This window comes from Muscardinus avellanarius (genome assembly GCF_963383645.1).
Source record: "Muscardinus avellanarius genome assembly, chromosome: 1".
Lineage (NCBI taxonomy): Eukaryota > Metazoa > Chordata > Mammalia > Rodentia > Gliridae > Muscardinus > Muscardinus avellanarius.
In genome coordinates this window covers 130813395-130831607 of record NC_137786.1, presented here as the reverse complement: position 1 = coordinate 130831607, position 18213 = coordinate 130813395, and the positions used below count along the sequence as shown (strand labels likewise).

Below are 18213 nucleotides of genomic sequence, written 5' to 3'. Positions count from 1 at the left end.
GTACTGTGATTAAAAGTCTGTACCACAATGCCTGGCTGATCTCAAGGTTTTTTTTTTTTGTTGTTGTTGTTTTTTAGGGTCTGGGGATGGAACCCAGGAACATTTGACCTCTGAGCTATATCCCCTGCCCTATTTTTTTTTTTTTTTTTTTATTCTTTATTTTGAAACCGGGTTTCACTGAGTTGCAGAGGGCCTCACTAAGTAGCTGAGGCTGTCCGCGAACCGCGATCCTCTGGTCTCAGCCTCCCGAATGATCTCAAGTTTCAAAACCAACCATATATTGTTAACTCCAAAACCTGTCTCCCTAAACACAGTTACTACTGCCTAACCTCCAGCCCATCTGTCTGGCTAGCTTAGATTGTTGCCACTTAACATCTAAAAACACTTCCTATTTTAATGTGTACAAATGAATTCTTTCTTTTCGTCCCCACCTTAGCAAACAGTGGCAGCAGCATTCATCCACCAACTGCTCACTGTGACACCCTGAGCACTATTCTCTAGGCTATTCCCTGCTCACCCACACCTAACCCTCTGCACGCCCTCCCTCCCCTCTTCCTCTAAAACACACCTTTCTAAAGACATCTAGCACATTACCGCCACCTCGCTCCTAGATTGTCGTAATCACTCACTGGCTGGTTTCCAATGTTACTCAGCTCTCCACATGGCAACCAAGTGATTAAAAAAAGTTCTCTTAAAAGCATAATCCAAATATAGTTACTCCCAAGCTTAAATCCCTGACAGCTTCCCATTATCCTAGAATAAAATCTAAACTCCTTGATTTTACTCATTAAGTCTCTTCACGATCTGGACCCACCTACTTCTTTGACCTCAATTCCCCCTCACTGTGTTTTGGCCAATGCTACCTGCCTTCAACTTCAGGCCAGCTTCCCTCTGCTAACAATGTGTTTTCCCTTGTGATCTTTGCAGATGGCTTGTGCTTATTCAGATCTCAGGTTACTGTCCCCCAGAGGCAGCAGCCCTGACCTAAAGCCACTACCCACCTTTCAAGTTACCCTGGTTGTAATGTTCTACCCATTTGGAATCCATCTGATACTTGTTTTACTGTCTTTCTTTCCTACTATTAACAGGAACTCTAGCAGATACTATCCACTGGCATACCATTTTAGTAGGGAATGCACAATAGATATAATAAAATTTATTAAACAAATGAAGAATATAAAGAGTGGGAGAATAAGTGTGGATTTGTAAAAACAGGGTGCCTTGAATACACCAATTAAGGCGGGGGATAGTAATAGGAAACACCCTAGTTCCCTGCAATTTCACACCTTAGATTTTCTTCCGCTAACAAGATGAAGGTCAACGGAACTCGAGGCTCTGTGGCTCCTGGCCAGTGTACCCGTCCTTGGGGACTCGACCTTGCCGTGTGAGCTCTAGTTGATTCCAGGCCTCTGAAGCCGTGGTGTGCTAATTCTCGACCTCACTGGCCTTTCTTACTCCTATTTCTCTTAACCCTCAAGTCCTACCAGACACTGACAATAAGCCAACACTCACCAATCTCCTCTTGAATCTCTTGGGCTACATAAGGAACTTTGTAGAGTAGAGAGAGGCTCTGGTTCCTTCTTTCTTCAATCACATGGAGATGTGTCATCACCTGGAAGCAGTTAGGGTGGAGAAGTCTCATCAGTGAAAATAACCAGGCCAGGAGGAAACTGCAAGCAAGACACCCACACACGTCCATAGCATTCCAAAGAGGTATTCACTACAGAGTCCAACAGAGCAGAAATGTGTCATTCCCCGTGCTCTATTTACTAACTAGTGAAGTACAAGGCTGCTCAGACAGCATTATGATGCTCCTCGATGATAAGAGAATATCTAAAGAGAGGGCTCCAGCCAGAAGAAAATTTAATTTTAAAAAATGTTTGCTAGCTAGTTGTTGGTTTGATTTTTATATTAGGCACTTATCACCAACTATACTAAAAATCCCTACTTTGTACAGTGCTGGATAGTCAATAAGGTTTTACTGAGTGAGAGTAAATTTTTTGTCACTGGTCAGATTAGATGGAATTAAACACAGACTGAAATTACTGGCCTAACAATAGATACAAGCGTGCGCCACCATGCTTGGCGCTTAAATCTCTATTCTTTTAGGGGGGAAAAAATCTGATTTTTAATAAAGTGTTCAAGGAAGACATTTACCTTAGTTTACTAATCTCTCTTTCTGAATGCAAAACCTCTAAGATTGTTTATCCAAGAACAAAAAAAAGTTCTTTAGGGTGGAACTGAAAGATTTGAGACAACATCCACCCCATGACACAGTGAGGCATGTTACTATAGCTCACATAGGCTCCGCGGATCCATGTTATCCCTGCCTGGTCACATTTGCAGTTCTTGAGTTTTTCCTAAAGAGGGTGCTTGAAGTCAATGCATTAATTATGTGGGCTTGAAACCATTAGCAATGAAGGGTCAAAATGAAAAAAAGTTAAATATAAAAATGCTTTATTGTAGATTGATATATTCCTGGCCTTTAAAAGCAAGAATGAAAACAATTTAATTTCATATGTGCCATTCTGTCATTCAAGTAAATTGATGGGAAAGCACAAGAGTGCCTAAGAGAAAAGGCAAATGGAACTGCAATGTGCAACCCACAGTCTCAGCAAGTGTCGGCACTGTGAGACTTCCTCAGGTGAATTAGGAGCCATGTACCCACAGGAGGGTAAGAACCACAGCATGGGATATTATAAAATTGTGTCTTTATAGTACCCCTTGAGCTACGCAGTATGAAGGAGTAAAAGCACCGTACAGTACACATATCTGGGCAAGGAAATATGACAAAAGTTATACAAGCTGAACACTTCTAATCTGAACACTAAAAACCAGAAATGCTTTAAAAATAAAACACTTTGAGCACTGACAGGATGCCACAAGGAGAAAATTCCACACTTGGCCTCATGAAGGTTGGAGTCAAAACACAAACGCACTAAAAATAATTTGGCACATTGGATATGGGATGGGTTTTCTAGTGTTCAGATAACTAAATGCACAATAGGCAAAAGATTAATCCAAGTCAGTGGCCACGCTCTCCTAGAATTACATGCCAAGAAAAGACAGTAAACAGCTCACAGAGGAGTCAAATCTCCCCCAAGACATTCTACGATGACAGAGCTCTACTTCCCACTTTATTTGGTGTGATGGTTTGATCCCCCTTGCATTAGGGCTATTAGTTTAGTGTATTAATTGAAGTCCCCCTTTCTACTGTCACCACACAAAACAGGCCATTGTTGCTGGGTTTTATTTTGTAAAAATAATAATAATAATAAATAAACAGTTATTTTTCACAAAAAGCTTGAAAAATAGGACTTTTTTTTTTTTTTTTTTTTTTTTGGCAGGGCTGCGGATGGAACCCAGAGGCATTTTGACCTCCGAGTTACGTCCCCTGCCCTATTTTTTATTCTTTAATTTGAAACAGGGTCTCACCAAGTTGCAGAGAGCCTCACTAAGTAGCTGAGGCCGTCCGCAAACTGTGATCCTCCAGTCTCAGCCTCCTGAATGCTGGGATTACAAGCATGCGCCACCATGCCCTACAGGACTAAGATTAAAAAAAAAAAAAAAAAAAAAAAAGAATCTGTAGACCTGAAAAGGTTCACTAACCCCCGACAAAGTCCAATTTCCCACCAGTCTTTCTAGAGGCACTCCAGGAGGAGTCTTGGCCCTCTTTCCCTCTGGCAAGAAGCCAAGCTTTGAACTGCAGGTCCACACTAACTCTTCCACATCCTTACTCTCTTGGGGGCCTGAGTTCTTTTATCCCCTCTTCTCAAGCACCCAACTTCTCAGGTAAACTCTACGTTTAAAGACAATTATTCTTCATCTTTACAGTTTAAAAAAATTAATGTTAGAGTCATTTCTGAGCTGCTCAAGGGTACTCAAGGGATCTAACTTCGCATCATGAGACACTACTACAGAATCTGGCATGTTGATGGTGACATAAAATTCTGCCCAACAAATAAGAAATAAAATAAGATCCGTGACATTACAAGGTTGTCCAGGAAAATGAGTAGGCTGAGCTATTAAAATTCCTGGTTTAAAAGAAACCTAGCAACTTAGTGAGACCCTGTTTCAAAATAAAAAATAAAATACAGGGCTGGGGGCATAACTCAGAGGTAGAATGCCCCTGGGCCCAATCTCCAGTATGGCAAAAGAAGAAGAAAAAGAAAAGCTTAATGCAGCATGGGATAAGACCCAGAACACAAAACAGTCTAAACAAAAGCCAGAGTGCACAAAACAAGAAGAGACTTTTTTTTTCCAGTACTAGAAATGGAACTCAGTACCTTTGCACATCCTAGGCTTTACCACTGAGCCACAGCCCCAATCCAAGACAACTTAAGATGTACTTAATACACTTCCCCAAAATAAAATAAAATACCCTAAATAAAAAATAAACTGATATAGAATTGCTTAAAGCTACCGGGCAGATGGTACATGCCTGTAATCCCAGTACTTGAGAGGCTGAGACAGGAGGATAGTAGTTTCAAGAACAGCCACAGCAAGTAGTGAGACTCTCATCAACCTAACAAGACCCTGTTAAAAACAAATAAATAAAAAGAATAGGGCTGAGGGTGTAGTTCAGAGGTAGAATGCCCCTGGGTTCAATCCCCAGGGCCGGCCACACACACAGTTTACGTACAGGTACTTAATAGAGGAAAAATATTTAACAATAGTACAAAAGTGAAAACCAACACATATACCAAATGTCTTTGCAAATCAATCACTTTCTAAGGACACATAAGCACAACTAGCAGTGCTGTCCTATCAACAGCCAAGACATGTGCCCCAACTGAAATTATTCCCGAGGCAACCATTTCAATGTCTAAGATACCTGGGATTTCATCTGAGCTGCCTTTTCTGGGTCCACAGCCAAAACGTGTTGGTAATGACGAATGGTATGCAGACGGTCTTTGTTCTCAGCTCGGACATAACGCCGCAAGGCCTGGAGAATGCGGTGAGGCTACAAGAGAGAAACAGCGTTGTCTTAATATCCACAGATGAGAGAATTCAAAACAGTAGGAAACAAAGCATTAAAAGTTCACTTCAGAATGGAAAGCTTAGCTAGGTACAAGAATGAAAGCTGTGGCCTTGAAAGCTTCTTTGGCTTACCAAGTAACAAGAATTATCTTTCTAGGTAAAATACTAAAAACTAAGTCCCAGTGTTATATAAGATCCTTAAAAACACTGTTTCCAGTACCTCCAGCCCATAGTCCTCCTCTGATCTGTCTTCTTTCTTGGCTTAGCCTTGGACACCTGAATTACAGGTTAGGTGGTTTCCTATGCCACCTCAAAGAGAAAAGAGTACTCTGGCTCCTTCAAGAAAACACAAATATCCTCCTCTCCAATGTTTCTCATTCCCCAAAGGAAAGGCAGATTAGTATTAGAAAATTAAACAAACAAACAAATACTGAAGTGACGCGTGCCTGTAATCCTAGTACTTAGGAGGCTGAGATAGGAGGATTGCAGGTTTGAGGCCAGTATGTGGTAACTTACTGAGACCCTATTCCAAAATAAAAATAAAATAGGGCTGGGGTGTAACCCAAAATCAGAACACCCCTGAGTTCAATTCCCAGTACAAAAACAAGTTGAGAGCACTACAAAAGTTTCAATATAGATTACCCTTTTCTTCAGAGTATTATTTCAAATAGAATTGTTTCAAAAGCCTCCATTCACAAAAGGAAATTTTTATTCTTTGGAAATAAGGCTACCACAGAAAACCCAATAATTGTATAACTTCCAACTCTTCAATACCCTGAAGCTATGCTTTCCTCCAGGACCTTTCTCTTCTTACCTTCAACTTTGCCAAAACTTGTCATAAAAACGTAAATTTTTAGCCAACTGTATGCCACACACGGTCTCCACAACCACCCCTTTCAAGGTGAGCAACAATGAAGACGCCGGCTACACTCACCCGGGGCGGGTCCGACTGCAGGGCAGCCAGGTAGTTCTCCAGCGCCACCCGCCGGCGGTCATTCAGCATGGCTTCCACTCGGGCCAGATGGGTTTCCACTAGCTGCTGCTTCTCGCTGGCTGCCTCCTTCTCTAATGCTTTAACCATAGCTTGGAAATGCTAAGTCATGAAGAAGGAACAACACTTAACTTCCATACAAGAAATGCAATGGCTTATAACTCAGATTGTACTTGATAAGTCAATTAAATTGTTATTTTCTATTCCTAGCAACTGTCTTCTACTACAGGGGAATGAAGTTTATTGCTTTGATTTTAAGGTTATAATTTTACAAAGAGATACACTTGCATCAGGATCTTTGTTTTCTGTATTTTGACTTTTCAGTCTGCCAAAGGGGGAAAATTCAGTACTGCTGAAAACAAGTCACAGCCCAAGAACAAAGATGACAGGGGACTTTTGCCAAGAAAGCAGAATTAACAAGTAGCAGCTGAACTAAGGTTACTTCCTGGCATGAATTAGGTAGACTCTGGGAAGGAGTTTGGTTTCTTTCTACCATAGGTGAACAGTATTAAAGGTGAAAAAGAAAAGAGGTCAGTTACAACTCCCTTGCAACTTAAGTCCTGAACTAAAAGGAGAAATTAAAATTTCCTGGGAATTTGGCTGTAATCATATTTTCAACTGGTCAGACCGTCTTACCTGAATAAGGGTCTGCCTTTCTGCTTTGGGGAGGTTCTTGGCTTGGAGTTCTGCCTCTTCCCATTCCTTTTTTACCTATAGAAGTAAAAAACACTCCTAAGACAATAATCCTGTGAAACAACTTTGCCATTTTCTAAAAATACTGCCAGGCACTGACTACTCCAATGTCGGAGACTATATCATATGATCCTTTATTAGCTCAGGGCACTGCTGCTTCATAAAGTTCTTAGGCCTCAACGATACCCAGAAGGAGCTTCAATTCCATGATGTCCTTGTTACATAACCTCAGGCAAGTTATTTAAAAGTCTCTGTGCTAGCCAGGCATGGTGGTGTACGCCTATAACCCCAGTATTTGGAAGGTGAAGATAAGAGGACAGCAGATTCAAGGGCTCCTCAGCAAGTGGTGAGTCGCTCATCAACCTAGCAAGACCCTGTTTTCAGATAAGAAATAAAATTGGGCTAGGGGTGTGGCTTGAAGGTAGAATGCTTCTGGGTTAAATCCCCAGCACTACAAAATAATAATAAAAAAAAGTCTCTGTGCCTTAGTTCCTGCACCAGAAACATTAATGTTGACATGGATTTCTCAGAACTGATGTGGAAAAAATAATGAGCATTTCTTATGGAATATGCCCAGCTAGATGTTCTATAGGTGTTCACACAGGCCTAGCAGGGCATCCTGTATCAATCTCCTTCCAATAAGGAGGAAGAGGCATTCTAGGCTCCTATTACTCTTAACACTTTAGAATACTTTTTTTTTTTTTTTTTTTTGCGGGTCTGGGGATGGAACCCAGGGGCATTCGACCTCCGAGCTACACCCCTGCCCTATTTTTTATTCTTTATTTTGAAACCGGGTCTCACTAAGTTGCAGAGGGCCTCACTAAGTAGCTGAGGCTGTCCATGAACCGCGATCCTCCAGTCTCAGCCTCCTGAACGCTAGGATTACAAGTGTGTGCCACCACTCCCGGCTAACACTTTAGAATAATCTTAAAGAAGAGAAAGTCTCTTATTAGAACCTTCCACCAGCAGTGGTATCTGGCTATAATGTATTAATAATCTATTTTTATAGTTAACCTGTTCTATTGGGAAAATGATACTAACCTATGACGGTGATATAGTTTCCTCCTTTAAAAATATTTTACGCCAGTGATGGCAAAGAAAAAGTAACAAGTGATTAATAATTACAGAAGTGCTCAGCAGTGCCCACAACTCTACAGAGGGTAGCTACATCATTATGAAGAAGGCAGCTCCCCTTGACTGTCTCCAACCTCACCACTCCTTACTATTCAGCAGAAAATTCTAGAAAGATGGTGTCATTTTCTTCACCCATAAAAAAATACAGTGCTTCTTTAGCACAAAGACGACCCTGGGTTGAAACACCAGTATCGTGCACAGAAGAAAGCATGCTACCCAATCCTAAACACCATAAAGATAAGGAAAGTGCTAAGGTTCACCCTGTCCATCCGGTTGCGGTGCCGAATTTCTAGCTGTTCCTTAGCCTTCTGGAAGCGAGCATGCTCATTATCATCTGCAGAGGTCTCGAAATACACATCAACATCATTGGTTGGCAGAGGAGTTGGGGGAACTGAAACAAAAGTGCAGAAATAGTTCTCTTTAGGGGTCAGGCGCACTGTTAAAACTGCATAGTGCTCTAGGAAGAAAGCCAAGCTCAGGACCTGTAGGATGGACTCAATTTGTCTTGTGGCTTACTACAAGTGCAGGGTGCTGCTCTCTGCCAAGACTTCACTTTGTTGGATTAGAGTGGGCAATCTTCTTACACAGTATTCATCAACCATGTCAGTCCATGCTAATACAGCAATTTATTGGTAGCACCCCCTCCCCTGTATCTTCAACGCCCCTGAGGCATCTACTCAGGACTGTAGGGGCAGAAAAAGAAAGTTGCTCCTATATTTTCCCTTCAGGATATGAAACCTGAAAACCTAGAAAACAGCTACCTTACTGCTTGTGACTAATGGCATTTGAACAGGGACCAGGGCTGAAACTAGGCCCTGTGGAAGCACTTCTCCACTTTTTAAGACCTCCCCCTGCCCTGTAATCTTCTGGCAATCTTAGGTCAACTGAAACTAGCTCAATAGAATATCCTTTGATTCTGGGTAGAAAAAATCCAAATCACCCTAGCTATAATTTTAAGTTTTCAACACTACTGAAGAACTCTTATGCTCAACCCCAGTATCACGGCCAGTGCCCCTGTATCGGGATTAATAGGGATAAAGTTAAATTTCTAACCCAAGGACACTTCCATGGCTATGAAGATACCTTGGGTTTATCTGACTCATGACACTGAATGAGAGGCCTTCTCAGGTGTCTCCCTGAGCAGAAGCTCATGAACAGACACCCCTCGCCTCCCTGCTGGTCAGGCATAACTTACTAGACCCAGACAAGTACATGCACAGTGGAGTTTAGCCTCCTAAGAGAAAGGACTGTGGATGTCAAGCTAACTCAGTTAACCTGGCACGAAATACCCAGGAAACACTTGTTAGGCCCAATGCATTCAAGATTCCCTAAACCAGGAAGGAATAACATATAACTTGTTTAATACATATCATGACCCACAGAAAGTGTCAAAACTCAACTAATTTTATATTCAGAAACAAATTCACCTAATTTCCATAACTTGTAATTTTAACCCATTAAATTAATTATATAACTGATGGATATAGCTACAAATTAGCCAGCTATTCTCAAGTTTTTTGGTCAGAAGCATCTTTTCTTTGCTCTCTTTTATTTAATAAATCTAAAAACTACAACTAAAATCATGTGAATATTTGAGTTCTACATAAGTTTAAAGCAGATCTTAATATTCAACTTTCAGATTAGCCAAATTAGAATATACTACTTAGCAAACCACATTTCCCGAGACTGAAAGTTCAATGAAGAAGAATTTTAAGTCCAACCATACCACCTGCACACAGCCATCAGTAACACATGTCGGCAGTGTAAAGGCTTCTGCGCCGAGGATGGCTCCTGTCACCACGCTGGATAAAGACTACGCATAACACAATGTGGCTCACCCCCCTCTGAGAACAAACTAGGAAAAGGACAGCACGCTTAGAGGTTTACTTCTAAAGAAGAGCTCAGGTCAGAGTCATAACAAGAGTCCTGGTGCCAGTGCATCCACTGACCTCAGCCCTTTAAAGAGGGAGAAACATGGCCACTGAAACCTGATCCTTCTGCCTTCAAGGCCTTCCAGCAAGGGACCCCAAATATACAAAACCCTGAGACACACCAAACACGTTTACAGACCTGCCATTTCACCCTGTCTCAAAGCAGTAGCTACTGAAACCTCTGCATAAAGACTGACACCTCTCTATTTCCTGAGATCTTTACAGTACCCTAAATCCTTAAGTTTCAACCCAAAACAGTGCAGTCTTTTGTTTGGTACTACGACTGAACCCAGGGACATTCTACCTCTGAGCTACACCTCCAGCCCCTTTTGCTTTTTATTTGGAAACAGGGTCTTGCTAAGTGCTGAGGCTAGCCTCAACCCTGAAATCCTTCGTCTCAGCCTCCCAAATACTGGAATTAACAGGTGTGAATGACCACACACAGCCAGAACAGTGTTCTGTTGCTCCTCAGTTTGAGCTGTTTTACAAAGCAGTAAACATTACAATAATTTCTATCTCTGAGCCTTTCCTAAATCAACAAAGTTCATGCATCAAAACTGCTGAGGCTTACTTCTCTTTCACCTTTTCAACTGTATCAAGTAACAACAGCCTGCCTCTAGTGCCGAATTAGATTAAGACTTAAAAATTTACTTGGAGGAGAAAGAAAAACAGGACATGAAAGTATGTGAAAACCATCAGAAATGAGAATCCCAAACCTCTAGCACAAACACCAGAACAGGCAGCAATTCATTATTCTGACGAGTTCCAGGGTAGGAACCAAGGGAAACTGCCCACCTCAGGACTTCTCTAACACATAGGTTAGTACTGCAAGGTCAGAGAGAGGCTTAGAAAGGACAGTAGTAGAAAGAAAAACTCTTTTTTTCCTCTATGCCTAACATAAACCCAACTCAACTAAACCACTGCACTTCCTTTGAGAACAAAACAATACACGAGCTAAGATTTCCTCACTTCCTAAAGCCTTGCGTGACCCAGTGCTGCCAAAATATTAGAGAAATAGTTACTACCACTTGGTTGCAGAGCTCTCTCCCTAGAGTAAATAACAAAGAATTTCAATATTCTGGAATCCAAAAAGCATTCTCACTGTCACTCCTTCTGAGAGTGGGTGCTGCATCGGTGGCATGCACTAGAGGGTAAGCAACAGGGTAGTTCAAAGGCAAAGCTCAGAACAGGAGCCTGTCCAAAACTCTGGGTTATTTTGTTACCCTTTGGTGCCTTTCAGTCAGACAGCTGAGGACATGACTGCCTCCCAAACACTAAAGCACCCTGGAAGCCTGCAGACTCCAAGGCCAGGGAAGGAAGCAGCAGCCCTGGCTATGCCACACACTGTACCAGGAGGGCACACACCACCACCAACCACCACCAGACATATGGGGAGCAAGGGGCATGGAAAACTGAGCTTACAACCGCCAACAGGAAAGCCAAGCCTCAGTCTAGAAAGCACAAAAATGAGGGGGGAAACGACTGACAGCAAACACCTGAGTTGGCAGAAACATGACACAGATGCAGTCACAAGGACGGCCAGGAGAGACAGAACGCTGGACAGGACGGTGCTGCTGCACAAGGCCAGCGCGAGGCGGGACTTACTCATCGCTTTACACACAGCCATACAATAATCCTCAGACTCAAAATTGTTCCTGTTGCCGCCGCAGCCGCCATATATAAAGCGCACGCATTTTCCCTTGGAGAGGTCGAAGTACCAACGAGATATCACGGCCCGGCAGGGCCCCGTCATCGCCTCCTGGGAGCAGAGAGCTGTGTGGAAACGGTCAGAGTGTCAGCAGGGCAGAGCAGTGCTTCAAGTGCTTCACAATGCTACCGGCCGGTGGCGGGACTTTGCACAGCAGGGAGGGGGACCACGACGGGACAGAAGGCCCTGACTACCCCTGCTTTCCAAGTGAGAAAGACATGTAGGAATGGAAATTAAAAAAAAATTTTTTTTTTGCACAATAGTAGTCTACATTTTTGAAAACCTGTTCAGAGATAGTTGCCTTGTTTGTCTATTTTGGTGGTTTCAAGGACCAAATGAAGTCACTGCAGATGGAAAGGCTGTTTTAAGTAGTGATACCATAACAAACACTAAGGTGCCTGGAGGGGACAGCGAACCCATTTTCATGTTCTTTAAGTGTATCATAAACTTCTAGATGGGTTCAGTCATTTCCTTCCAGTTGGGTCCTAAATCATTTTTCACATCTTAACTGGTTTCAATACAGAAGCTATGTGTAAATGTCTCTGGAACTATCATAACCTTTTCTATTTTTAATTAGCAAGATCATTCAATTTCACCCTACCAGCTATTCCACATAATAGCCTACAGATGAGAACACTACATATTAGAACAGGCCTGGAAAATGAAACTCTCTGAGAAAGCTGAAAGGAGAGAACACAGGCTGGATGTGAAGGAATCCTGCTTAAGGGTACACATTGTTGCTTTTATTCTCTAATTAAATCCTTATAATAAATACAATCTTTGTTTCTTTGACTCAGCCCTGCACCTCTCTGCCTGAGGTGCCTGCCTGCTCACTGATAATATGGCTCCGCTACTGAACCTGGAAGCTGGGTTCTCCTTCAGTGCAATCAATGCAGAGACACCTTTTTTGAGACTTACCTGGGATGAATGAGGAACGCAAATACAAATTCTTTTCTTTTCTTTTTTTTTTTTTTTTTTTTGGTGGTGGTACTGGGGATGGAACCCAGAGGCTTTCTACCTCCAGGCTATACTCCCAGACCTATTTTATACTTTACTTGGAAACAGGGTCTCACTAAGTTGCTGAGAGCCTAAGTAGCTGAGGCTGGCTTTGAACCTGTGCGATCCTCCTGTCTCAGCCTCCCAAGCACGGGGATTACAAGCTTGTGCAACCACGCCCGGCCTGCAATACAAATTCTAAGTAAATAATGACTATGTGGATTTTAAAGCCACAGCTATCTACTGGATTACCTTTAACATCATGAGCAATTTCCTTGTCTGAAATAGAGCTGTCGCTGCTTGGCTCTGTTGGGTTCTCTTCATTGTAGTCATCTCCTTTAAAGGTATCATAGTAGTAATCACGATCTTCCACCACTTCCTCCCCTTCTTCCTCATCCTCATCCTCATCCTCCTCGTCCACAGCTGCTTCTGTGAAGTCTTCCAAATCTGTTTCAGTAGGAAATTCACTAAAGGCCACAATAATAAAAAAAAAAAAGGGAAGGTTAATACTAATTCCTATGAACAAGCACAACAATGACTCCCTTCCCTATTCTGAAACACAAAAGCAGAGACAGGAAATAAGCTCAACTTATTTGTAACTGTGCTACAAAAGCCTTCAGCCTAGCTACATCAGCAAAAGGGAAGAGTTAGTGAGCACAGAGGCAATAACCTACAGAAAATAAAGTGGCCAAGGACAATGGAAAGCCAAAAATTCAAGTTCTCATGCAATCAGTTTGGCTAGAATATTATGCAGATTGAATCAACTCCAGCATAACAAGTATATGCCCACTTTATCCAGAAGGGACAGACTAGCAGCCAATGGCCACTTCTACAGAAGAGCCAACAAGCAGGCACAATGATTTCAGACCTCAGGACAATACCTCTTATAAATATCATAGTCTTCCTCTTCGTCCTCCTCTTCCTCTTCTTCTTCCTCTTCTTTGGCCCCAGTAGAGTCAATAGAGTCAATAATCTTTGTCTGAGGGCAGCACACATACTCAGTGCCGTGGAACTGGTCCACCCCACAGGGCAGCAGCATGCCGTAGCTATGTAAGGTCATTCCCTCAGTCAGACATGCCTAAAAGAAACCCACAGACTACTTCAGAATACACTCAAGCAAAGATTCTTGATCTCTATTTTTATCCAAAAAAAAAAAACCTTATCAAACCACCGGGTAATCCAGGGTAAGGTGATGAGACATTAAAAATACTGAGCCAAGCCGGGCGTGGTGGCACACGCTTGTAATCCCCACGCTTGGGAGGCTGAGACAGGAGGATCACACAGGTTAGAAACCAGCCTCAGCTACTTAGTGAGGCTCTCAGCAACTTAGTGAGACCCTGTTTCCAAATAAAGTATAAAATGGGTCTGGGAGTATAGCCGGGAAGTAGAAAGCCTCGGGATTCCACCCCCAGTACCAAAAAAAAAAAAAAAAAAAAAATACTGAGCCAGAGTCAGGTGTGGTGGTACACACTTGTAATCCCAGGACTTGGGAGGCTGTGACAGAGGATCACAAGTTCAAAGCCAGCCTCAACAACTTGGCGAGAGCCTGATTCCAAATAGGAAACTTAAAAAATCAGGCTGGGGGTATAACTTGGAGGTAGAATGCCTCTGGGTTCAATCCTCAGTACCCCCTGCCCAAATTAAACCGAGTGGTGGCAGTGCATACATGTCAATCCCACTACTTGGAAGGCTGAGACATAAGATCACAGGTTTGAAGCCAGTCTTGGCAACTTAGCAACATCCTGTTTCAAAATAAAGAATAAAGCTGGATGTGGTAGAGCACGCTTGTAATCTCAGTACTTGGGAGAGTGACACAAGAGGATTGCTCAGGTTCAATCAAAGCCAGCCTCAGCTACTTAGTAAGGCTCTCAGCAACTTAGACCCTGTTTCCAAATAAAACACAAAATAGGTCTGGGAGTATAGCCCAGAGGTAGAAAGCCCCTGGGTCCCACTCCTAGTACCACAATAAACAAAGAAACAAACAAACAAACAAATAAATAAAATGGGTTGGGGTCGTAGTTTGGAGGTAAGATGGTCCAGGTTCAGTCCTTTATACCAAAAATAAAAATCACTAGGTAATGCTTTCTCTTATGAACATACAACTTAATGGGTCAAAAGTTGTGATGCACAAAGATAATTATTTTCCTTTTAGCGGTACTGGGGATAGAACTCAGGGGCATTTTTACCTCAGAGATATACCCCAGCCCTACTTTTTTTTTTAATTCTTTATTTTCAAACAGGGTCTCACTGAGTTGCAAAGGGCCTAAGTAGCTGAGGCTGTCCCTGAACCTCCACCCTCCTGTCTCAGCTTCCCAAATGTTGGGATTACAAGGGTACTGCGCCACCACACCCAGCAAAAAGATAAAATATTAAAAACATATTTTCCCTTTAAAAAAAGTTGTGATGCTATTAAGAAGATTTGTAAGCCGGGCATGATGGCAGATGCTTATAATCCCATCTACTTGAGAGGCAGGGGCAAGAAGTTACAAGTTTGAGACCCGCTTGAAATCTTAGCAAGACCATTTCAAATATAAAAAGGCTTGGGATATATCGAACAGTTCAGTGGTAGAATATCTACCTAGAATATGTGAAACCTTGGGTTCAATCCCCAGTACCACAAATAAAATATTATTATTATTATTTTTTTTTTTCTTTTGGTGGTGGTATTGGGGTGGAACCCAGGGGCTTTCTACCTCTGGGCTACATTCCCAAACCTTTTTTCCATTTTATTTGGAAACAGGGTCTTACTAAGTTGCTGAGAGCCTCACTAAGTAGCTGAGGCTGGCTTCGAACCTGTGTGATCCTCCTGTTTCGGCCTCCCAAGCGCGGGGATTACAAGCATGCGCACCATGCCCGGCTTAAAATATTATTTAACTTCCTTCATCATCTAAGACAAAAACCATGAAAGCACAAATTTGAAAAAAAATTAAGGAAAAGGGAGTTTCTCCTAGTAGTTTTTGGCACCCAATAGAGGTAATCAATGCCAATTTTTATTATTTACTGGTATAGGCACCACTTTAGAATTCGGACAAAGAAAAGACGACTTGGCTAGAAAACCAGCAGAATTACAAAGTGCTCTTCTCCACCAGAAGAATGAAATGGTACCGAATCCTACCTATGTACATAGCTATGCCCTGGTATTTTAGAGTTGGCTATTCATAGCCCTGAGGACTTAAGATGTTGTACTGGGAGCCCCACCAACCACATATGCTACCACTGCTTGCAGCCTTTTAATATCTTTGTGGTGTGTGTATACTGGGGGTAAGGGGGTGCTAGAAATTAAACCCAGGGCTTCACATATGCTAGGTAAGTATTTTATTACTGAGCTAAACCTTAGCCCAAATAAAGGGGGAAAAATATCACTAGTATTTTGTTTCTTCTTTCTTGCAGCGCTGGAAATGAAACCTGAGGCCACACCCATAGCCCAATAAGAGCTATCACTTTAGGAGCTAGATTGTCTATGCTGTACCTCCCTACCAAAACATCTACTCTTCTCCCAAATGAGTGGTTTTTTGTTTTGTTTTGTTTTTTTGATGGATTGAACCCAGGGGCCTTCTACCTCTGGTCTATACTCCCAGGCCTATTTTATTTTTATTTGTTAACAGTCTTCCAAAGTTGCTGAGGCTGGCTTCGAATTTGAGGTCCCCCTGTCTCAGTCTCCCAAGTACTGGGATTATAAGCATGTACCTCAATGCCTGGCTACCAAAAGGTAGAGAGGTGTGTGTGTGTGTGTGTGTGTTTGTACGGTATTTGGGGTGAAACCCAGGGGCATTCTACCTCCAAGCTGTACCCCCAGGACTATTTTTTATTCTTTATATTTAAACAGGTCTCATATTAAGTTGCAGAGGGCTTCACTAAGTAGCTGAGATTGTTTGTGATCCCACAACCCTCCTGTCTCAGCCTTCCAAGTACAGGGATTGCAAGTGTGCACCACCACGACTGGCTTCCCAAAAGATTTTTAACTTAAGAAGATAGATGTAATCAAATAAAATAACTGAAAATCATGGTGAAGTTTGGAGACCAGTGCTACTTTGTCTTCTAATAGATAGAACAACCTGGAATTTCCCCACCCATTCTCTTACCTCTTTGACTACAGTGTGCCAGTGTTGGTGATTCTCACACACATCCATCCGCTCTTTGTGAAAAAACTGGCACTTTTCTGGAACTAGCAAGACATCGCTTACAAATTCGCCCACTGAAAAAGAGAATTTTGTCAGAAGCAAATCAGAATATGACTCAAGGTAAAATGACCTTTATTACAGATTATGACAGTTACAAAGCCAGGTGTATACAGGAGCAGCCTCTACTGCACATAACCAGATATGCGTACCACGAGAATTCATCATTTCATCAGGGCTATGATGCCAGGGAAGTTCCTAATGCTTTCCTAACAATATTCCTTTGCAGTTCCATTGCATGGCTATAAGAGCACATGATGGGAGGACATGAATAGGATTCCTCTCCATGACCACCTCAAATACACACAGCCATAATCTCTGTGCTCACAAGAACAATACTCCTAGCGTCTTACTGGAACCTTTAAAAATGCCACTGTCATTAAACAAAATTTTTTAATGACTAGGGAATTGTTCTAAATCAAATATAATGTGTGATCCTTTTAAAAAGGTTCTAGAGCCAGGTGTGGTGACATACACCTTAAACCTCAGTACTCAGAAGCTAAGATAAGAGGATCAAAGGTCTGAGGCCAGCCCCAACAACTTAGAGACACTCTGTTTCAAAAATTAAAAAAAAAAAAAAAAAAAGAATTGGGGGTGTAGTTTAGAGGTAGAACCCTGGGTTCAATACCCAGCACCAAAAAGGTGGGTGGGAGGGTTATAAAGACCACTGTTTGAACATTTACAGAAATGTCCAATTTCTGATAACTATACTTTTATTACACAGGAGAACGTTCCTGTTGTTAGAAGACACAAGCTAGTTTTTAAAAGTGAACTATTCTGATGTCCCAACTTACTTTCAAATGGTTTAGCAACCAAACAAGTATATATGAGAGAACACATACCCAGATAAATCAGACAAAACTGAAGAATCTAGGTAAAGGGTAAACAGGTATTCACTACACTTTTTCCTTTAGGTCTAAAACTTTTCAAAAGTAAAATTTTAAGGTAAGGAAAAAATACACATAGCTGGGGGGGCTGGGGGAGGGGAATACTAGAGACTGAACCCAGGGACATTCTACCCCAGCCCTTCGGGTCTTGCTTGCTAGGCTGCCGACAGTCTCACTAAATTGCTAAGGCCAGCCTCACACCTGTGATCCTCCTGTCTCAGCCTCTCAAATACTGAGATTACAGGCGTGAGCCACCATGTCTAGCTGCACAGTTATTTACAGTGAGAGAGAAAAAGAGGATTATGATTTATTTTCAGGGGCAGGGCAGGAGGGGTAGAACACAGATGAGTAAAGGTGGCTCCCGAAATGATGACCCTTATACAAATAGGCAACCAGAATTTCTTTGTCTAAAAATATCTGTAACTTTCTATAATAAAAGTTAAAGTGTGTGTGTGCATGAATATATATACTATATATTTATTTATATATATGATTATGTGTATATAAAAATATCTGGATTGCTCAGGGTCTGCTTCTAATATATTAGCCTTATGCTCCACACAGGGTTTAAGTGGAGGGATGTCTGCTTTGCTTAGGGAAAGATGCAGTAAGTAGGGGCAAGAGATGGAGAGGAGGTTAAGGAGAGGGGGAGTGTAATAAGAACATAAACTAAGAACAGTCTTAGGGCTTAGCAAGTAGAAAGTCTATGTAGAGC

General features: G+C 42.0%; 1 protein-coding gene across 28 annotated transcripts in view; it reads right to left on the bottom strand.

Annotated features, from left to right (window-relative positions):
* APLP2 (amyloid beta precursor like protein 2) overlaps nucleotides 1–18213 on the bottom strand; it is a gene marked incomplete at both ends in the record, with an annotated part of 69471 nt that overhangs the window by 12417 nt on the left and 38841 nt on the right. For 8 of the 28 annotated variants that reach the window (XM_080700001.1, XM_080700007.1, XM_080699986.1 and 5 more), the window contains 9 exons: nucleotides 1513–1612; nucleotides 4835–4963; nucleotides 5915–6073; nucleotides 6608–6682; nucleotides 8059–8189; nucleotides 11335–11502; nucleotides 12686–12900; nucleotides 13315–13511; nucleotides 16516–16628. In XM_080700001.1, coding sequence (XP_080556127.1) covers nucleotides 1513–1612; nucleotides 4835–4963; nucleotides 5915–6073; nucleotides 6608–6682; nucleotides 8059–8189; nucleotides 11335–11502; nucleotides 12686–12900; nucleotides 13315–13511; nucleotides 16516–16628 — 1287 coding nt within the window. Of the gene's footprint in view, nucleotides 1–1512; nucleotides 1613–4834; nucleotides 4964–5914; nucleotides 6074–6607; nucleotides 6683–8058; nucleotides 8190–11334; nucleotides 11503–12685; nucleotides 12901–13314; nucleotides 13512–16503; nucleotides 16629–18213 lie in introns of all 28 variants that reach the window. The other 20 variants (XM_080699991.1, XM_080699987.1, XM_080699992.1 and 17 more) reach the window with 10 other exon arrangements.